General features: G+C 50.8%; 1 protein-coding gene across 1 annotated transcript in view; it reads right to left on the bottom strand.

Annotated features, from left to right (window-relative positions):
- The window catches only part of RPS6KA2 (ribosomal protein S6 kinase A2), a 164225-nt gene that overhangs the window by 25969 nt on the left and 115519 nt on the right, over window positions 1-22737 (bottom strand). The window contains exons 9-12 of the mRNA XM_003792376.3: window positions 19678-19748; window positions 18050-18138; window positions 9359-9423; window positions 513-615 (exon numbers count right to left, since the gene is read on the bottom strand). Of these exons, the coding sequence (XP_003792424.1) occupies window positions 513-615; window positions 9359-9423; window positions 18050-18138; window positions 19678-19748 (328 nt within the window). The remainder of the gene's footprint in view (window positions 1-512; window positions 616-9358; window positions 9424-18049; window positions 18139-19677; window positions 19749-22737) is intronic.

The raw sequence follows: 22737 nt of genomic DNA, 5'->3' as shown, positions 1-22737 counted from the left end.
CTAGGCACACCCTGACATGAAGGAGTAACTCTAGGCCACCATGACACTAAGGAGTAACTCTAGGCACACCATGACACTAAGGAGTAACTCTAGGCCACCAAGACACTATGGAGTAACTCTAGGCACACCATGACACTAAGGAGTAACTCTTGGCACACCCTGACATGAAGGAATAACTCTAGGCACACCCAGACACTAAGGAATAAGTGACAGCCTCCATCGTCCTATAAAAATGCTCTGATCTGACGGGGAATTTGCATTGTCTGAAGGTGCTTTCCCCCCTCTTGCCTGGGTGCATCTGGCTGAGAGAGGTGGGACCTCCCCAGCAGCCCAGAAAAGAGGTTGGGGGCTGTGGAGGTCTCTAGAACACCTTGACGGTTTCCAAAGTGCACATTACCTATGGAGCAACAGAGGTGGGTTCTACTATCACTGAGCAGAGAAAACAAGAAAAGGGGCTCTGCTTCCTGGACACCTGTCCCTCAGGAGCCAGGCAGGACACCCCGCCCACACACCTGTGGGGGTCCGTGCTGTGAACTCAGGGTCAAAGTGGAAGGTGTCCTCAGGCCTGCCCACCGCTGGCTTGAACGGAGGCTTGATCTCCTTCCGGTACAGCTTCTGTAAGAGCAAGAACACAGGAGATTGAGGAGACCCAGAAACACCAGCACATCAGACATCTGCGGGGGGCCAAGCTGTCCTGATCACACACCGTTTCCACCGCCTTCTGATTACCTCGAGATACATATGAATATATGAACATATCATGTCATGTATTAATGTTATATATGCAACAGATGATCAGTATATGTCATAATTACAGTTATCTCTCAGTAAAATATATAAAATGAATAGTTTCAGGTATAAGTGTGAACAGTAGGAAATGGTTTGAACACATCCCAAGTATTCTTCATTTTAGGGCAACAGTTTTCAAAAATTTTTTTGCAGTAGAATTTTTTTCCTCCAAGCAGAATCCCACAGGATGGCACCATGGGCCCTGCCTGGGTGACAGTGGTGAGGGCCACCTGGCAGTGTCCTCCCTGCCCTGGGACTTTGGACCAGTACTGTAGAACTTCAGCTCTGTGGGGACACTGAGGAAAGCACCAGGCCAGGAAGGCCCAGGGGGCCTTGCCTGCCCAGCCCACCAGGCCTGTGCCCTGGGGGCCTCTGCACTTCTGTCTAGAACCTGCCTTGATGTGTTGCATGTCACATGTCAACTAAGGCACCCGAACCCCTGCTCAGCGCTGTGGGAGACCTGCGTCTACAGAGAACTGGCCTGTCCCATGGCCACAGCTGGGCCGTCTATTTCCCAGGCACTGCGTTTGCAGCAAGCACAGAGTCACAGCCCATGTCTGGAACTACTATTTTGAAAATGCTTTCTAAACCTGCCACATATTGTTTTCAACTGTCTGGAGCGACAGCCCCTTCTGTTGGGATGATTGAATCTAAGGAAGGGTGCAAAGGTCTTTGGAATCTAGCACAGTGGCATGCTCTGCCGGAGCCCAGGGCCTCTGAGCCCAAACCGGGATGGGGACCACTGGTGGATTCAGGAGCGCACACCAAGTATGGTCAGATCACTTGGAAATAGGACATGTGGGACCCAGGACTGGCCTGGCTGAGGGGGTCTTGCTGCACCACTGAGCACAGAGGTTTCCGAATCCTGCCTGGCCAGGGTCCCCCAGGTGTCTGCTGAAAACAGATTCCCAGGCCCTTTCTTGGGGCACTTCTGATTAACAGGTCTGAAGTGTAGCCCTCGAGTCGGGGACCCTGATGGCTGTCACAGTGATTCAAGTGGAAATCTACTCTAAGTCTTTGAATAACATTGGACAGAGGTTTCATCACTTTATCAGATGAGGAAATTGAGGCCACGAGAGGAAGAGTAACTTGTCCAAGGCCAAGGGTGAGTGGGAGGTACACAGGGAGGAGGTGCCATGTGAGTCTGGGAGGGGACAGCTGAAAAGGGTCCAATGGGATGGGGGGAGGAGGGAAGGCCCCTTGGGGAGAGTACTTGGGAACTGCTGGAGGAGAAGCCCTGATTTAATTCAGCCCCTAATTATCGGGTCATTCCCTGCTCTGGTGAACAGCTTTTCCTAGGAATTGAGTTGTTCTCTAAACCCTTTCCAGAAGCAGAAAGATGTTACTTTCTGTGGGGATGCACTACAGGGTGGGAACAAGCTCCCTGATGCACTTGGCAGAGGACACCTCACAAGGGTGGGAGCTCTGCCCCCCAGAGCCCCCAGGCTGCACCCAGACCCATTGGTGTGGCCATTCCCCTCCCCAGGGAGTCCCCTGTAAGCTGGGTTACTAAGTAATATCTGTCCTGTGGAGAAAGAATCCTGTGAGAGAGAGAGAGAGGGAGGGAGAGAAATGGAGAGAAAGAGAGAGAGGGCAGAGAGGGCAGAGAGGGAGATGGAGGAAAGGAGAGAGATGGAGAGCGAGAGGGAGGGGGAGAGAGGGAGGGAGACAGAGTGGGGAGAGGGAGAGAGTGGAGATACCATAGAGGTAGGCTTCCTACTTTTATTATGAGGAGGAATTTCTGTACACAAGGTTTCCATTAAAACAAAACACAACACAAAAGTTCCTGTTAATTCAAATGGGGAACGATTGTCTCTGCAAAGCTGAGCTCACACAGCAGGTTTAGGCCCTCCCATGCACCCCAACCCAGGTGCTGTCTTCCTCCACTGCCCCTGGGACCCCAGGAGCTTGAGGAAGGGCAGGCGTCTCATGCACACCCCCTGCCGTCACCGTGGCTGATATAACAGTGTGTTCAGCCAGTGTGTTTCCAGTAAGAGCCAGTACCCTGCTGGGATCTTCAGCAGCACTGGAGGGCCTGCTGATGGTCACACCATCCGGGTGCAGGCAGGACAGCCCACAGCAGAGTGCCCACAGATTCCTCGCTGCCGAGGTTGGGAAGCCCTGGCTTTGCCTGTTTCCTTCTCTCTTCCCCACTCCCTCCTGCCTTCTTTCTACTCAACCACCCCCAGTACAACATACCACGGGTTTCACCAAAAAGCAGCTGCCTATCAAGGTGACTGGACACTCTCTTGGGGCCCCTTCTCTTCCCCCATGAACTGCTGGCAAGGCTGGTGACCCTGCCAGGTCCCCGCCCACCAGTAGGGCAGGTGTGACATCCTCAAGTCACCACAATGCTGAGAAGGGTCAGGCTCTCTCTCAACCAGTGTGGCTCCAGGCCACATCTTCACCCCTGGAGCATCAGGAAGCTCACCATGGAGGCCGTCACCTTCCCACCCACCACCATGTTCTCACTTAAAGAGAGAAAGAATCTGAATCAGACCTGTCCATCAGAATCAGGTCTGTGACCCAGCAGGGTACTCTGTGAATAAGCCTCTGGGTCGAGCAGTCCATTCTTCTAACTTGTATCACGTGGTAGCAAATTAGGAGGCCCAGTACTGGGTCTCCTGCACAGCAGGACACAATGCCCACAGCTCAGCTCAGGCTCCCCCTCTGTTGGGCCCGTCTGGGCCCTGAATTGTTCCTCTGCCTGTTCTGCGCACTAGAAGTCGTCCAGGAACCCTCTGAGCCGATTTGGGTTGTGTGAACAACCCTAGCCTTACAGGGTTGCAGGTGCAAGCCTCTGCTAAGAGCCTAGGTCTCACTGGGGACACCCTGATGTGACCAAGCTGCCCAAGGGCTGAGGGAACTCTGACACAGACCCTGAGTCCCCCTGCATGCTGTGTGCTGATTAAGTCTGAACATAATCCAGGGGCCAGCAGGCCCCTGCCCCCAAGGTTGCCGCAGTTTCACTCTGATCTCCACGAAGGTGGTGAGGGTTCTGTGAAGGCCACCTCAGGCTATTGTCACTGTCGTCACTCTGGCCCTTTGGATGGCTTCCTTGATGCTTGTCAACCTTTTGGCTGGTTGCTTTCCTTGGTTACTGCCTTTGCATTGTGGAAAGTAAATTGCTAATATGTGTTATTAGGTATACACAGATTTTTTCAAACCAAAAAATGGGTTTGAGGTTGTAAGGGAAAAGTAACTTTGCTGCTGGTTTTGTAAACTCCTGGACACAAGGGTTTAAACTAAAGTGGAATAGCAGCCGTCACCTGTGAGTCCGTGGAGCTGTGTGTCAGTGACACCGACCTGCCCACACTGATGAAAGGAAAACGGGGTCTCACAGCCAAATCCAGCAGGCGTCATTGTAAATCATCCCATTTGCCCCCGGGTGCTAGAATGACAGTCTCCAGCAATGAAGAATCAGACCACATCCAGCCGTGTAGGTGAGGGAACACTGAGGGGTCCTCAGGTTTACTTGTAGCTAAAAGACCTTTAGTGAGCGAGGAAAGGCCAGAGTGGGGACACACACATGGGAACTGAGTGACAGAGGAGGAGGAGGCTGACTCCAGGGCAGGGTCAGAGGCTCTGGCACCTGCTTCTGCAGATGGCCTTAGTTGCAGGCGTTTCAGAATTCATTGCTCCCATAAAGCCAAGGGCACATTTACAGATGATTCCTGAAACTGAAATGCAAAAATGTGCAGACACAGAGAGAAGACAAGACGGAAGGAGCCGCAGAGGAATTCGCATCACTGTCGCAGCGTGACGGGCCCGGTGCACCCGTGGTCCCACCATGGGGCTTGGTCTGCATGGCTCATCAGCAACTCAGAAGCATCTGGATTCACAAATCTGCTGAAGCAAAATGTGATTGATGAGTCAAGTGGAGCCGTGTTGGTTTCCCACGAGGCCGAGCCTTCCTGCAGTGCTCTGCACACACCCAGGTGACACAGATCTTCCTGCTGCCCCAGAGACAGCCCTGTGGGGACACCGGGCCTCCAGCCCCTGAAGCCCACCTCTGTGCAGTGCTGCAGACACCCCCAGGACCTGCAGACCCAGGACTGTCCCCCTGTTCCTGCCATATCAGCAGCTGCAGCTTAGGCTGCTGGTCCCCGAGTGGCGCTGGGCTCAGTCCTCACTGTCCTGTACCGGTGTGCCCTCCAGCCTCTCCTGTCTCACAGTGACAGCCAGTGACGTGCCCAGGAGGATTTCTAAGTGTACATGCAGCACAGCAAGCACAAGCTGCTGGGACGACTCCTCCTTCACAGCAGTGATACCAAGTCACAGCAGTCACACATAGAGCTGCTCACACTGGCCATGGTCCAGGCCTTGGTTAGTGTCTGGAACAAAGATGCTGATAAGTCTCCCTTCCCCAGGGGCTGTGTGTGTGATCATGATTCTCTGCCTAAAAAAGATTTGTTCCATCTCAGGTCTCACTGCCAAGGATGCCAGGCAGGCCGGATGTGTCCTCAGACAGGCTTGTGCTCCTGCACTGTTTAACTGGGTGAAGCTTGAGTCTGTACTAACTCCACCCACAGCCTTGCTTCAGCAAAGGAAAGTAACACAGCTGACACCTGCCGACTCCACAGCCTCCTGAGGGAGGTTTCCGTCCATATTAACTTGCAAATCATTCACTGTCCTCCTCAAACTGTAGGCGGGAATGCGCTGGGCTCTGAGGGAAGGTTGGGAGGCAAAGCAGCCTATGCAGGGTGGCCATCCACACCTGTGTCCGCATGCTTCTCTGTCCCCACGCCTCTGTGTCCCCACACCACTGTGTCCCCACACCACTGTATCTCACCCTTCTCTGTCCCCACACTTCTGCCTCCCCACACTTCTGTGCCTCATGTTCCTGGGTCCCCATGCTTCTGTGTCCCCACACTTTTATTGTTGACAGACAGAATTTGCTCTCGCAGGTCACTGAAGACTTCAGGGGATAGCTGTCGGTACTGATGTAGACATAAAAATAAAAATGTCCACTGGCAGTTTTGGGTCACAGAAGGAAAGAGAAAGTGAAGTGAATTCCCCTGTATTTTCCTGGTTGGATCCTGACATGAGCACTTGGGGAAATGCCCCGGTGGAACGCAGCAGTTGGGAAATGTCTTCTCATCCGTCACTTCTGAGAGTCTGGAGGGCACAGGACACGGTGGGTATGAGGAGTTCCACACTGCGGTTTCCAGTGGCCTGAGCCACTGACACACATCTGGTAACATCTGGACAAATACATCAAGTCATAAAATCATCTATTAAGCAAACACTTGTCAACAACTTGTGTGTCAGGCTCTGCTTTCTTGAGCGTGAGTTGACAGCTTGCCTGGGTGTTCCTGGGTTTCACAGTGGCCATGAGGACACAGGGTGGCCACACACAACAGTATAGGGCAACTGAGACTCACCAGAGGGATGAAGTGAGATGGGGAAGTGACAAGGCCTTGGCACCTTTTGGGACATCCATAGTCCCCAGGTGGTGTCCTCATGCCCATAGGTCTTTGTTGGGAACCTCCCTCTTCTCCTCCAGGGGCCTCTTCAGGTTCTCTCTATTCCCGAGTTCCCTCCTGGATGCTCCTGTCATGCCTCCCTGTGCCTGGATGATGGCGTCATGAGCAGCAGACGCCCCGGTCTGCAAGCGGCCAGAGGACACTCCTCCCAACTGATACGTCATTGGCACCTTGCTCAGGCGCAACCCAAGCCAACCACAAGTATTACTTATTTATCAAACAAATTAGCCCCAACAAGGTATCCAGCTCCCCCCACCTGCGGGACACTCAATGTCCCCCCACTATCCTAGCCTCTGCTTCATCACCCTCCAGCAAGTGCAGAAATGACAGTAAGTGTGCTGAGTCCCAGAGAATCAGGCAGGGTCTCTCAGAATCACAACAAAACAAAATGAAGTACTATAAGCAATCAAAGACTCTCCAGCCTCAATTCTAGCCCGACTACTCTCAAATGACACAGGGGTGTGAGTCCAGTGCCCATGTCTGCTCCAGGTGCCTTCAGCTCCCGAGCTGCCCAGGGGTGGTGCTGGTCACTCTGGACACAGGGGTGTGAGTCCAGTTCCCGTGTCTGCTCCAGGTGCCTTGAGCTCCCGAGCTGTCCAGGGGTGGTGCTGGTCACTGGGGAAAAGGCACCTTCTGCTCAGAGCTCACAGGAGCTGGCATCCTGGAACACGTGTCACTCTAACCTCACACAGTTTCCACATCCGCTGTGCATTCCACAGAGCCTGGAACACCACTCCAAAGCCCTCTGGGACATACCCCTGAGTGGCTCCTGGCTTGGGCCTCTCCTTAGCCTCGTTCTGCCTGTTGGGCTCCCACCTGGGAGCACGAAGAACTTCCCTTCCCTCCCAGCTGCAGCCCCCTCCTCCCCACCCAGCAAGCCCTGGCCCCCATTTTTCTAGCCATGGTGTTTGGAGGGAGGGCTAGTCTGGGGCAGAGAGGGAAAGAGAACAGAGGGGACACCACTCCCTCCACAGCTGCCGCCCCTGTGCTGACACGTCCTGTGACCTTGTCTCTTATCCCTGACCCGCTCACTCGCTCATTTCCCCTCTAGGTTTCCACCAAGTCTGTCCTCTGAGCCAGGCCCTGATTCAGAGGTGCGGGTACATCTCCAGGTGGGAGAGATTCCTGACTCCTTGTAGCTTTCAGTTTAGTGGCAGGAGGCAGAAACTAGGAATAAACATCTGAAATAAATAATGAGGCAAGTAGGCAGAGGAGGTCGGGTGAGACTGAGGGAAGGAGCGGTGAGGAAGGGCCGGGGCAGGTCTCCTGGGACAGGAGGAGATGCACGGAGGGTGCGGCTCCCTGTCCTTCCCCGTCCCTCTGCACACCCCTAGAACTCCCCACACAGAGTGCAGCCATCTATGGTCAAGCCCCACAGAAGCAGGACTTCGTACTATCCACTGCTGTATCCCTAGGCCTGGAAGTGCCTGGAACACAAATGCCCAACACATAAAGTCAAATACGTGAGTACGTGAGTAAAAAAAGATAAAAAAATAACCAGAGCTGTGCAATTCCTCCCTCACTGTCACCGGTGGGGGAGGGGATGTGACACGGGGACCCCGAGTCACGTCAATGCCGAGGTGCCCCGGCCATTGTCTTAGGGTCAGCGCCCAGGTTCCCTGAGGCTGTGGTGCTGGCTGCCCAGAGTGTCACACAGGCCCCTCCTCAGGCAGCAGGCGGGTCTGAGGTCTGCTCATCACGGAAGGCGCAGTCTCCACAGAAAACAGTCCAACCCCCAGAGGGGTGACTAAAAGTGACCTTTAGCTGCTCCTCTGTGAGGCAAGGACAACCTGAGCTCCTTAAACCTGAATTTTCAGGAAAGCAAAGAAAGACTTCAGAGGAAGGCAGTGTTTTTCTTTTCTTGGAGGTCCTGTACTTTTTTTCTTCTTTTTTTGACACAACCTCATTTTTATTTGATCTTTGAACAAGAATTTTCTTTTTTAAACCTGGCTGGGAGGCCATAGATAACCTGAAATTTTACACATTTTTCTCTAATCTGACTTTTAAAAAGGAGTCTAATTTTATTAAAGCTCTATATAAAAAATTCTCACGCTTCCCCACTCTAAACGCTTTTGCTGGGGCTCAGGCTATAAGAGGAGGGGCCCTGTGGTTTGGTCCCATGCTTGTGCTAACACTTCTCAGAGGGCAGATCGGGGGTGGGGGGCTGCCTACCTGCCGGCCACAGATGTGACCTTCATTGAAAGTCATGGAGGCACCAAACTCCGGGAGGAAAGAAGACAGAGTGGGCAGGCAAAAAGATAATAAACTCTGCCTGTAAATGGCATTTTTATTTTTTAACATATTCCATTAAAATCCTCTGTAGTTAAGTTGTTAGCGCAGGAAAAAAAAAATCCCAACTATAATTGTTTGTGTGTTAACCTAAAGGCATCATGGGGGCTGCCCTCCTTCCCACGAAGAGACCAGAAGCCCTGGTTGGCGGAGGTAGCAGCAGCGGAGGGTATGGACCCTCCCAGGTTGCCACCTGGGCTTCCTGAGAAGTGAGATGCAGGGACTTCTCAGACCATGGCCAGCCTGGCCAGAGAGCTTGACAGAAGCACCAATTCATTGCCTAACAATGTGGCATTTTTAAAAAGCACGTGGCCCCTATGTGGACATGAGTGTGACAAAAGGCTGTGGATGTAACACCACAGCAGGGCCTGCCCAGCCCAACACTAGAAGATCCGGGCAGGGCAGGCACCTTGGGACTCTTGCCAGTGTGGCCCTTGCCAGTTGCAAGATGACTCCTGCTCTGGACCGAGCAGGAAAGCTCTGTCCTTGGTGAGTCTCGGCAGTGGCTGCCAGTGCCACCTTAGCTATGTCTCTAAGGGGCAGAGGAGCAAAGCTGGAGGGGTTCCAGGCCCGGGGCAGGCGGGTGGGGCACTCACTAGTTTGCGCCTCTTGGGTTGCCAGCAGCTCAGACGGGTCCTGAGAGCTCCCTGCCTGCAGGTGACTCGACTGCATTCACCTCTAAGCTTCCTGCAGTCTGCACTCTGAGGACAGTTGCTGCCAACTAGCTGTCGTGTTTGCCCCACCCCACTTCCCTGTTATTTGTGTGCAGCTGGGGACCAGGGCATGCAACTTACGTTCCAGTCTATGGTAACAAAGAAAGGATGACGCTTAATTTCCTCCACTCCATCAATGCCGGCACCTGTCATAACAACAAAGCAGAGATTATGCATCAGAACAAGCCCATGTCCAAGATGGCGGTTACCTCTGATAGCTCCTAACACAGCAGCGTGTGGTCAGTGGCCTGTCCCAGCCTCATAGCCCACCCCTAAGGGCTTGGGATGGGGAGGGACCTGGGACGATGGGCAAGAGGGTGAGACAGGCTGTCCAGGAGCTGCCTGCTGTGAGGACGCTGGACACCCTTGGACACTGGGGAAGTGCAGGAGGCCCAGGAGTGTCAGCACCAAGTGGGTCCCATGAGGCAGAAGGTGGGGAGGGGAGGTTCCACTGTGAAGCTCCCCAAGGAACAAAGAGGACTCTAGGCAGGACTGGGATCTGCAGGAAGCTGAGGCCTCCTGTCCACACCCACACACTGGAGGTTGCTCAACACAGGTGATTATCTTTACCTGAAGACTTCTGACAGATGACACAACTTTGCCCACTATTTCTACATTAAAGTCCTAAGGCCCTAAAAGAGGGGACAGAAGTATGAGTGGGCAAGAACAGGGGCGTCTTGGGGCAGGGGAGTTATTCTACTGGACACTGCCATGAGGGTGTGTCTCATCATACACCTGCCAGTCACCAGGTCATAGCATAGAGGGGGGTAGTTATTCTACTGGACACTGCCATGAGGGATGTGTCTCATCATACACCTGCCAGAGTCACCAGGTCATAGCACAGAGGGGGGTAGTTATTCTACTGGACACTGCCATGAGGGATGTGTCTCATCATACACCTGCCAGTCACCAGGTCATAGCACAGAGAGGGGTAGTTATTCTACTGGACACTGCCATGAGGGATGTGTCTCATCATACACCTGCCAGAGTCACCAGGTCATAGCACAGAGGGGGCCTAGTGTGACCCAGGGCTGTACTCAGTAACATGTCAGCACCATTCCATCCCCTGTGAGAAACAAAGGTGTAACCAAGACAGGAAACTGTGGGGTGTAGGACACTGCCATAGTTCTGTTCAGATTTTCCATGAGCTTAAAAACTATTCTGAAAGTAGCCTATTAGTTAGAAAAATAAAAATAAAAACAAGAAAACATGACCCTGAGGCTTTAGGCTACTGTCTTCTCCAGGATGTGAAGGCAGCTCGTTCCTGAGGCCAGGCTCCAACTAGGGCCCCCCCTGCCCTGCTCAGAGTTGTCCTGTGAAGCCACCTCCTCTGTGTCTCTCCTCCAAGCCAGAGCCTCTGTCCTCCTCACAGCCCCCTCTGTCCCCCGAGCCTGGCCTGAGGGAGGGCGGCTGGTGCTACAGGAGAAACCCATGAGCAGTGGGTGTGAAGGGCAGAGCAGTCACCAGCTCACCACAGAAGGGGCCTGGGAGCGGCCTTGGCCTCAGGAAGGGCCTCTGGGTAGACGCAGGCCCAGGGCCACCTTCCTCCCCAACCAGGCCGACACGCTTGTGAAGAACTGGCCTAACTCACCAGGTGGCAGTCTCAGTCACTATTAGATGGGGTTATTCATGTAATTTGCATACTTTGCTGTGAAAATACATCTATGGATGGAGGCAAGGGGATTTCTCCTCCCACGGGGACTTGGGGCAGACACAGCCTGTGTGTCTTCTCAATCCCCTGGTCATGAGCAGTGGGAGTCACTGATCCTACTTGATAGACTGAAACAGAGGCTGCAGCAGGCTGGGTGACGTGCTCAAGATCACACTGGAGGTTATAAGACTTAGAAATGGGGTGCAAAGGTGGTTCTGCCAAACTTGGCAGAAGCCCCGCTTGATCTGGATCTTCCCTGTGTGGGTCCTAGGCTGAGGCCCTTCTGCTTTTCTAAGTCTCTCTCCCCCGTTTCCTAGAAACCCTGAGCCCACAGGTCTGGCCTCAGGCCTCTGCATGGCCACCATCTGGCATGGTGGCGCATGGCAGGTGCTCGGGCACTGCTGTGACACCTCAGGGCAGCCCTCTCAGGAGCCGGCCTGCCTCTGCAGTGCCTCCTGGAACTCCTGCTGGAAGAGTCCTCTAGTCACAGCAATTAGGTGAGAGGAAAACTCGCCTTGGCTTTGCACCTCTCCTGGCTCTTTTGTTTGGAGACTGCCCTGTGTAGCCAGAAGTACTCTGGGAAGGTGGGTGATGTGGCCAAAGGCTCAGAGGCTCCAGCACATGCACCTGTAGCAAATGGCTGGGTGTGTACCTTGGAGCATCTGCCTCACACTCTGTACTCACTAGATTCCACTCACTCGTCATTGTCTGTAGGATTTAAAACAGTGAGGTGCACAGGACATGCAGGCATGGGTGTAATTACAAAGCCTTTGTTAGGATGTGCGGGACTTTCTTGGATCACTAAACTAACACATTTTTATCTTGACCGCCTTCTGCTGCAGTAAGATTCTGCAAACAGGGTCACCTGTGCACACTTGGGTTATTACTAGGGTGACCAGATTTCCAGATTTTAATATCGGTAAGGCGCTACAACATGGCCTGGGGGTGGGGCGGGGGCGGGGGCCGGGCAGGGCAGGGCCTGATAACAATTCAAACTTTGATAAGCAGTTCTCAATAATCACTTCTCAGCAATTATTTGTTATTATTACAGTTTAACATTATAAAATTAACAAAAATAATATAAAACTCATATTCTGGAGAAATAGCCACATGGCAGCCGAAAACTGTATATTCCCTTCTTGTTCTCCTGCCCGTTCGTGCTTTCTTTCCAAAAACAGGGACTTTTTAAAAAGGCCACGGGATGTGGGACAAATTGTTGAAAAGCGGGACGTCTGGTTACCCTAGTTATTACTAAAAAATGAAGGTGTTCTGAAGGGGGATGACATGGAATCGAGGGAAAACCCATGTGCTCGGTTCCTTAACTGGTTCCCAGTTCCTGCAGCAACCTGCCCAGGGTGGATGGCTACATTATTTTGGATTCTAGCCCTATTTATCTTCTCCTGAAACCTTTAAAATAGGCTATTTTGTCCTTGGCTCTCCTTTTTATCTAAACTAAATGCATTTGACAAGCAGCAGTAGGCAGAGTTCTGGACTGGGAGAACCGGGAAGCATTGATGCTGGTATCTGAATGGCAGCAACTCCCCGGAGGGCCCTGGTCAAACACACTGTGAGCCTCAGCTGTCCAGGTGGAGGTCTGCCCTTCCCCTGGGTCACAAGCACTGCCGAGAACAGGCACCGGACAGAGCCTAGAACAGAAGACTAGAATTCTCTCCTGTTAGTTAGGCTTGGAGATTACCCCTAGGTTTTCTCATGCCATGCGAATGCTAATTAAAAAGTTCAGTGGAACAGTCATTCAAGAATTCATGCTATAGTAACAATAACTCCTGGGTATGTTTGTTCTGATCACTGTGGTCTATCTCCAGATGGGGTGTCACTGAGAGCCTTTTCCAGATCCTTGTCCTAAGTCAGCAGACACAGCTTGTCCCACGGGTTTTTCAGCTCCATGGTTTGCCCAGCCCTGGGGTAAGCAGGAGAGCCAGGGGCCTTGCAACCCCATCCTCCTCTCCACGCCGTCCTCCCCGTGACACTCTGGGCCTCCCTGCACAGTCCTGGGCTCTCTCTGGACATCAAGCAGGTTACCTCCTTGTCACCTGGCACCTGCACCGGGGCTCTATACATGTCTGTTGAACAAATAAACACAAGAAACTGGGGGCTCAGACTCAGAATGAACTCTTAGTCTTTGAATGACAGTATTTTGCCTTCTGGGGTAACAGGTTGAGGAAACTAGCCTTAGACTCCAGAGCCAGTGTCAGGGGTGTTGGAAACCTCGGTTTTCCCATCTGGATACTTCTGTTATGAATCTATGTATTTGCCATTTCCTCCAGCAGTACATTTCTTTTTTCTTTTTCTTATTAAATGATAGCTGTGTACATTAATGTAATCGTGGGGTACAGTGTGTTGTTTTCATATACAATTTGAAATATTTCCATCAAACTAGTTAACCAGCAGTACATATCTATGGAGAGATTCTCTGGGGGCTCCACAGGCTAAATTCTGTCCCCCGGAATTTCCGTGCTGAAGTCCAAACTCTTTGTGTCTTAGAATGTGATTTCATATGGAACTGGGTCACCAGAGGTGTAACTGGTCAAGGTGAGGTCACACTGGCCGCTAGTCTGCAGTCTACCTCCTACCTGTGGTGCTCTGCAGACCCACACAGAGGGGATGTCTGTGTGTCATACTCGTCACTGCACCGTGATCTCCCCAAGGACCCATTTTCCTTTTATTTCATAATTTCCAGCTTATTTGCTTTGCACACTAGCTGCTCCACAGCTGGACTTTATGGAATCATTTGGAGTTTGGACGCTGGGGAGCCGGGTGAGCAGGCAGAGGTGGCAGAGAGGGGGCTTGGGGCCTGGGACCCACAGAAGGATGGGTTTGCACCTGAGGGGACCTGGCACAGAGGCACCAGGAGAGGACAGCTGCCCAGGGGTGAAGGCAGGTTTATGGGTCTTTCCAGTTCCTGGTCTGCCCTCCCCGAGCCAGGGCCAGTGCAGGAGTGTCCAGGCTGAGGGATCTGAATGGTTGGATATCAATATAGAAACCTGGGCAGATCTGGGCATGCAGCAATACTCCAAAGAGCCAGGGGAGGACCCAGTTAGAGTAGGGCCTTCTACCAAGAACTCCCCAAGTAGCCAAAGGGATGCAGGCCTGTACGTAACTCTGGCTCTGCTGGCAGGGGCATGAGAGAAGCCCCAGGCTTCAGAGGGAAAGTCCTGGCTGCCTACTGGATCAGGTCAATCTGCCAGCGTGACTTCCAACCTGACTCAGTGGTCTCCCTGGAAAAGGGGTTGGATGGTTAATAATTCTGACTGTAACTTCTTCCTTGAGTTGAGCTGGGACATCTTAAGCTACAAAACAAGAGCTGTGGAAGGTGTGTCACTCCTGGAAGCTGTGTGATAAGTTGCTTTCAATCCTATTTGAGGGTGGTCTGGGACTGAGCTGAGTGTCCGTGGACTTGTGGGGTGCTGCGGGGCTGGTCTGAGCTGAGTGCCTGTGGGCTTGTGGGGTGCTGATGGTCTGGTCTGGGCTGAGTGCCCATGGGCTTGTGAGGTGCTGCTGGTCTGGTCTGGGCTGAGTGCCCGTGGGCTTGTGGGGTGCTGCAGGACTGGTGTCTTTAAAATCACAGTCATCTCTACATCTAAGAACAAGCCCACCTATCTCACCATTAAATACTGAAACAATATTTGGGTTTAGAGTGGTATAATTTTAGTGATGTTAGGTTCTTAGGTAAAAAATTTGATTACTTAAAAAGTGATTTGCTTCCCCAGTACCAAGGGAGAAGGAACACAGACCCTTCATACTTCACACAGTCACCCAATTTACTGTGATGAGCCCTCTCCCACTAACACAGGGGCGTTTCAAAGAAAACAGTGATGAGGCTTCAGCTGCTGCAAGAGAGAATCTGGCCCGTTTGCTCTCCTGTGTGTGTTTAAACAAATGTGTCCAGGTCTTCGCTCCCCTTTCTGGCCCCAGTTACATTTCCAGGGGAAGGATGCTCAGAAACCCTTGTAAATTGGGCTCCTACAGGCAGTGAATGGGACAGCCTTGCAGAGCCCAGCAGAAGCTCCCCAGTGCATCACCTAAGAGGGAACGGCAGGTGTGGATGCACATTCTTTATGACTCTTAAAGAAGAGTCATATCTTGATGCACTTGCATTGCTAGTAATAATAATGATTTAATAAGCTTCAAGCCAAGATTCAACTGTTTGTTGTAAGGAGGTTAGAAACTGAATTAAGAAAATGATTGCAGATGATGGGCAAAAGGGAAGAGAGACAGGTGAGAAGTGGATCAGAGAAACCCCAAATCTGGTGCATATGTACTGCCTGGAAGCCTGACTTCAAGATGAAGAGATCATCTTGCTGGAACTTCACTCCTCCCCCAGCGCAACTCTGCTGTGAGGTCATGGAGCAGGCAAGGCTCAGCCGGGTGGGGCTGCCCTCTCAGGAGAGTGAGTGCTTTGGGGAGTTAGGGAAAGCAGAAGGTTTAAACCTAATTAAAGAGAGAAAGGGTCTCTCAGGACAAGATCGGGAGAAAAATGTCTCCTTTCTTCTGTCACCTTGGTACGGTCAGAAGCCTCAGTCTGTCTGAGTACAAGGCTTCTGGAGCGTTAATCGCCACCCCTGTGATTTGCGTGCGTGGCCTAACTGGGGCCAGCTTTACTTGCTGCTCCTGGACTGGGTTCCCTGTCCCATGCTCTATTTGCATTAAGGTCATAAATAACTTAGAGCAGTAATAGAAAAAGGTACATCAGTAATAGAAAAGGTAAATCAGTAATAGAAAAGGTAAATCTAATTAACATTGTTAATTAAAGAAATAGTTTGGTTAGAAAATGCAAGCCCAGGAAGAACCATGATGTAAAGGTTCAGCCGTCCCCCATTAGATTGACAATTAAAACAATGGTGTATGCAATAAAAATGGAGCCAGCCTGGAGCAAGGGGCTGTTCCATGGTCCTCATGTTTGAAGGCGGACACACTCCAGACCCAGATGCTCTCTTAAAAAAACTTTCTCTTTGTGTCACAACTTCTCATTTTTCCCTCTTCCTCTCGTCTGTGCCAGCCACTGGGAGGGAACTCGCAGCATAGGGTGGGTTGGGCCCCTGCTGCAGGCAGCATCCCAGCACCCTCACAGAGGGAGCACATCTCTCAGATACACTCATGTACCTGTAATACAAGGAGTCCACGTCTGGTTCTGCTGCTCAGAAAGGCCAAGGCTGCTCTCCTGGGAGGACTCTTGCCTTCCTCTGAGGTAGCCTGGTGAGACCCCTATAGGGAAGGTGCCTCTGACCTTAGGGCCCAGACTCATCTACTTGGGCAGCCCTGTAAAGCACAGGCAGTTTCCACCCTCTAGTTGAACTCACTTGACACAGTCCTTTTCACAGGTGCCAAGCAAGGGGCCCTAGCCAGGTGGCATGAGTGGCTGGGCTGGGCAGGACGGGGTCAGCTCTCCAGTCACTCACCTTGGTAGCTCAGTCTAGACTCTGAGATGCTGTCAGACGTCCCCCACACCCATATACACTAGTTTTGGTATTTCTGTCAGTTAGCTTTCTAGAAGTAGAACTTTCAGGTAAAAGGGTTTATATATTCAAAATTTTGACAGCTTTGCCACAATGCCGAAGAGTCTTAGGGACCTACTCTCCACCACGCTCATGTGCCCTGCACTGTCCAGTTGGTGCCTCCCTGTTCCCACTGCCATCCCTGCTGTTCCTGAGTGCTGGCTGAGCCAGAAGCTCCTCCCGCATGGCTGCTCCTGTACCACCACCTTGCTGCAGGGGGGCCTGGGGCCAAGATGCCCTGGTCTGCTAGATGGTGGGAGGGATGGAAACAGTCCTCATAGACAAAGACCCCGGGTGGAGATGTGTCACTGCAAGTCTGTAAAGGGGGATTTTTAAATATCCAATTACATGCACATTGCCATTTAAAGGCAATTATGGGAAATCTTTTTATAAAGTATCATTTTGAAAATGAATCAGTGGGAAAGAATAGTTGTATACATGATGCAATTTGGATTAGAAGAAGTTGTATACATGATGCAATTCCACTCACTCACTGGCTTCTGTCCTCCCTCTGCCCGCCCCGCCTTGCCCATCTCAGGCAGCCGTGCTCCGCAGGGGCCTGCTCATTAGTTGAATACAATAACAATCCTTAACAATATCAATTTCGTGCGAATTACTCCATATTTTAAATGCATCAATATTTACCTTTGAAATCACCTTAACTCTCTGTTTCCTAAAATCACAGAGTATACACAAATGCTCTCCTGAATTTGGAAAATATTCCTGTGGAGCAGGACAGTACTTTGATACTGGCTTCAATCTTCCGCTACAGGGGAGGTAGGCAGAGAGAAGAGTCTGACTTTTTTTTCCCGAAAAGAAGTATTTCCTGTTTTAACTTTTGCCTTCTATGAGTTTAGAGTGAAAAGAACAGTAACTGACACTAGCTCTTAGGTGTTTCACAGCTAGTTCCTGAGACCTTCCAAATTTTTTTTTTAATTAAATGATAGCTGTGTACATTAATGCAAACATGGGGTACAGTGTAGTGTTTTCATATACAATTTGAAATACTCTCATCAAACTGGTTAACGTAGCCTTCATGTCATTTTCTTAGTTATTGTGTTAAGATATTTATGCTCTAGTTTTAGAAAGAGTCACTTATACCCTTGTAAGACAGGAGACCTTCCAAATTAACCGAAAGAGTCCTCAATAAATGGCCACACACAGAGACACACAGAAACACAGATACACAGAGACACATAGGTACACACAGACATACACAGAGACACATACATACAAACAAACAGACACACACAAACACACACAGAGATACACAGAAACACAGATACACACAGACACATAGACACACACAGACACACAGAGACACACAGAGACACACACATACAGACACACATAGAGACACATACAGACATACAGACATACAGACACACACAGACACACACAGAGACACACACATACAGACACACATAGAGACACATACACACAGACACACACAGACATACACAGAGACACACACATACAGACATACAGACACACACAGACACACACAGAGATACACAGAGACACACACAGACACATAGAGAAACACACAGAGACACACACACAGAAACACACACACAGAGCGTGTAGTTAATCAGAGTGGGGGCTCACCTAGCCGGTTGCAGGGATTCCGCTTGAAGAGGGCTCGCAGCAAACCCTGAGCCTCAGTGCTGAGGAACTGAGGCATGCCCAGCTTGGCTCTGGAAAACAGTCAGACTTCAGGATAGCACTTAGGATAACAAGGAGAGGCCACAAAGAGGCCTTCCTCGGTCAGCACCAGAAGTTCCCAAAGTCACCACTCTGGTCTTAAGACCCATATTAGAAATTAAAACTGGGAAATTTTTCTATTGCTATTTAATAATTCATTTTCATAAATAATATAAATACTTGTATTAATAATAAAAATAATTTACTATTTAAAAATAATAAAAATCATTAAAAATAATAACAATGCCATTAACATAAATGATGTTATTAATAGAAATTGTTTTCTAAAACCAAAACGAAATAAAGCCTTTAGCGGCACTGTTGTGTGTTTTGGCCACTTGTGTCCCTGCTCAGCAGGAGGCAGCAGGGCTGGTCCCACTCTGCCCTCAGCTGGTAGGACGTCTGTGAAGGAAACTGAGGAAGGAGGACTCTGAAAGCCCTGAGGGTCTTGGTGTGTCCTCAGACACCTGAGAATCCCAGACACAGAGACTGGTGCTGTCCTTTCAGAAGTTCTCTGGACCTCCTGAGTGACAGGTCATGAGCCCACACCTGCGACCTGCTGGAGGGGATTATTCTAGCTGTAGAACAAGTTAAAGCTCTGTTTTCTGTTAAAATTCAAACAGAATCACCACAAACACTGTGGGCTGCCCTGTAGGTGTCTGCAGTTCAGGGTCACCCAAAGAGGAAAAGGCCGATTAAATAAAAAGGACAACACCCCCGACTTTGCCAAAGGATCCTCACTATGGGGTATCCTCCACGCACCTCCCCTTCCATTGATATGCTGACCTAATTTACAAAACTCAACTTGTAGTGTTTTGTAAACACCTTCTCAGCTTTATAAAAGGCACATGTCCATTTGCAAATAGATTTGGCAAGAGCTGGTTACCAGGAGAAGCAGCTTTATAATTTTTCCATCAAGTGGCTGTAATTCCACTCGCGCGCTGGCTCCTGTCCTCCCTCCGCCTGCCCCTCCTTGCCCATCTCGGGCACTTGTGCTCAGCAGAGGACTGCTCATGGTTAGGGAACTGTACAAGGGGGCACTGGGGCCAGGCTTCTTTCTATGAGTCTAAGAGCAAAATCCATTTGCTTGGCAAATGATTCTTCTCTTTATGAGAATTACACAGAAAATGATTGTATTCAGTCACATGGGCAAAATCATGGTAATTTCTGCCAATGTCAGCCTGCCAGAGGGCTCGGACGCTACAGGGATGGAGATGACAGGAAGGGGAATCCCACTCCTGTGTTCTCTCTGTGAAGTGTCCCTAAGTTCTGGTGCTTCCAGAAGCCTGTGCACCGTCACATCGGAAAACACAGCCACTGGACACTCTGGACTTTTACAGAATCACTCATGAGGAGCAGCTGGCCTGGCCCTTGGTCCTGTTCACCGTCAGCTGCTCACTCCCTCCTGTCGTGAGGACACTGAGCTGCCCGTCACCATCACTGCCCCCACCTACGGCCAGTCCAGACTTAGGACCAAGGCTCCTGACGCCAGCCGGTTCTGACTTGTCTCGGGGTGTCTCCCCACTACTCACTTGAGGATGAGGGCCATGGTCTCCTTCCTGTCCTTCCCCTGGAACGGCAGGGACCCCGTGAGCATCTCAAACTGCAGAGGGACAAGAGCTGTGTGAGTTCCTTTGTTCCAATGGCTCTGACTCAGCAGAGTGCCCCAGAGGGCAAGGCCATTATTCATTCAAGTCTCCACAGGTTGAGTGCAGGCACTGGCCTGCACACTTGGGGTACATCGTAGAACTGCCTCACAGGCGTACGTCTCAGTGGGTGGGAGCAATAAAGGAGAAGAACAGTAAATAATTACTGAATAATTCCTGAACAGGTGCTAAGGGCGATGCAGCAAAGCAACAGGGCGTCTAGAGACAGCGGGCAAGTGCACCTCGCGTGTGGTTCAGGCCCTGTCCTGCCTGTGGGGGCTGTGGAGGGGATGGGCCAGGAGGGAGAGGAGGAGGTGGGGGCAGGGGCAGCCAGCTCATGCTGAACTCATGTGCCAGGACCAGGCAGGAAGAGAGGCTTCCAGCATGAGGCAGATCCTAATTACACCTGATAAAACAGGGCACCACACCTGAGCTAGAATTTTATCATTAGCGGACTTCTGCAAGGATGGAGCTGGAGATGGAGAGCTGAGGCAGGCAGCCTTTCTTGGGCATGGATTTCATGAGGACCCTGGAAGCAGTTGCTGGGGATAGCACGGCCTTATCAGAACAAGGTGCACATCTGACTCCCCATGAAAGAAGTGTGGGTGGCAGCAACAACAAGTCTTTTTCATCAAAATGAGATCCTGAATGTAGCCAAAGCATCCATCACACTCCGTGCCAGTGTCAGTGCTGAGAACACAGTCCCCACATAGGTGTTCTAGGGTCTCCCTCAGGCCACTGCGCCTTGGTTTCTCACGGCAGGTGGCTCTGCCCCATTCAAATTTATCTTCCAAGTTTTTCCTCTGTATGATGAAAATCCCAGGAAATCCACAGAAGCAGAAAGACCAAAATATCATGCATAATCCCATTATCCAAAAATATCCACAGCTGGTATTTGTTAATTCCTTCTAGTACTTTGATCAAATTGTTTTGTTTTGTAGATGAGGCTTTGTATACCAGTTTTCACAGAATAATTAAATGTTCAATGCTTATTATAAAGTCTTTATATTACTTTATATGTGGATATGCCCAAACACTGTTGTATACTTAAGATGTTTCCAATTTTCTGGTGTTACAAATAATACTGAAATATACATAAGCATTTCCTTTAAATGACAAGCTTGATGAATGAATACACTGAAGGCTTCATCAGTATCCCAGACTGCTTTCTTAAAACCAAGTCTTAAAAGAAATTAAAAATCTTCTGCTGTCGCATTAGAATTGGCCTCGCACCCTGTGCACTGCTGAGTGTAGTAGCAGAGCTGAGGAGAGTCCGGGCGGGAGGACTCTGACTGGCAGATGATCTATTCACCTGATAAAATAGGATGGATGCCTATAAACTGATTATACAAATTAAAATATCTCCCCAAAGAGAATCATATTAACAAAGGGAATTCTTTTCCTATTTGGTTGTTTCTTTCCGTCTAATTTCTTCTTTCTTTCCTGAGTCTACTAATAGTGCTCATGCAATCCCATTTCCAAGGAAAAACATTCCGGCTTTGTGACCCGAGGACGTCACAAGTCCCGTCACTGCTACTCATTGCTGCACAGTGGTGTCCATCTTGGTGTCTGTGTGTCACCTGTTTATGGATGACCAGCACTGGGTGTGCATTTGTGCAGGGATGTCCTTCAGCCTCTGGCTGCAACTGTGTCATGATCAGGGTCTGCGCGCCTTGTGCCTCTCCCCTCCCTCCTCCACCCACGTGGTTCTTCCCCACACCAGTGAACATGGACGGAGCTCCTGACGCCTTTTAACCAATCAGCACCAAGGCCACACTGCAGAAAGGCATGGGGTAGGGGTGGGGTGCTAACAGGACATAGCTGCGGCTCCCGTGTGCAGCTGCAGTGCTTCCAGGAGGAGAATTTGATGCACGTAAAGTTGTGGTTCTCAACTAGAGGACAATTTTACCCCAAAGGGGACATTTTCCAATGATGGGAAACAAGGTTGATTGTCCATTGTCATGACTGGGGGTGTTGGTACTCCTGGCACCTAGTGGGGGGATACCATGGATGCCGAGAAACACCTTGCAATGCACAGGACACCCCACATCAAGAAGCCTCCCAGCCCCAAACCTTAGCAGTGCTAGAGCTGCCAGGCCCCATCTAAAGGAATGACAAGTGGCACAAGCAAGGCCAGCCTGGGGCGCAGGCAGGACACCTCTCAGGCACCCTGCAGTGTTGGAGACAGTGGGAGATTCTCCAGAGAAAGACAGTGACAGGGAACCTGAATTTCAAATTCGATGACCAATCAACATTCTCAAAAAGAAATCAAAAGCAAGTTAATATTTTAGCCTGAAAATAGACCAGAACCCTGCAGGGAAATGGACAAAGGGAGTTGCAGACTGATGCAGTGGGTGGAGCTGAGTCCCCCAAGTGCAGGTGGGTAAACTGAGGTGGTGGGTGCTGCCCTCACGACTTCCTGCTGGGGGGCTGGTTGGGGAGGGGCAGGGCTGGGCGGGGTCTGAGCTCTGCCCCATGGGTCTCACTGGGGTTGCACAAAGGCACTTGACCTGAGGGGGAAGGCCCAGAGCCTGTGGCTGAGAAACCGGAGAAGGATCTAAGATCATCTTCAAAGTCAAATTCGGAGCCCTCAGAGATGCTTTAAGTGCCCCCAAACTGGACCCAAATGTGGTCTCACACTGACTCCATGGAAGTGTGTGTCAATTCACCCAGTCTCTCTCTCTGCAGGTGATCACGAATGAGACTACTCCTCCTTCTCTATGTAAATTCACCCAGTCCCTGTCTCCACAGGTGATCACGAATGAGACTCCCCGTCCTTCTCTGTGTAAATTCACCCAGTCCCTGTCTCCACAGGTGATCACGAATGAGACTTCCCGTCCTTCTCTGTGTTAATTCACCCAGTCCCTGTCTCCACAGGTGATCATGAATGAGACTTCCCGTCCTTCTCTGTGTCAATTCACCCAGTCCCTGTCTCCACAGGTGATC

This window comes from Otolemur garnettii, unplaced genomic scaffold (genome assembly GCF_000181295.1).
Source record: "Otolemur garnettii isolate 467f Iridium unplaced genomic scaffold, OtoGar3 scaffold00056, whole genome shotgun sequence".
NCBI lineage: Eukaryota > Metazoa > Chordata > Mammalia > Primates > Galagidae > Otolemur > Otolemur garnettii.
Note: the sequence above shows the minus strand (reverse complement) of the source record. Positions and strands in the feature narration are given on the sequence as shown.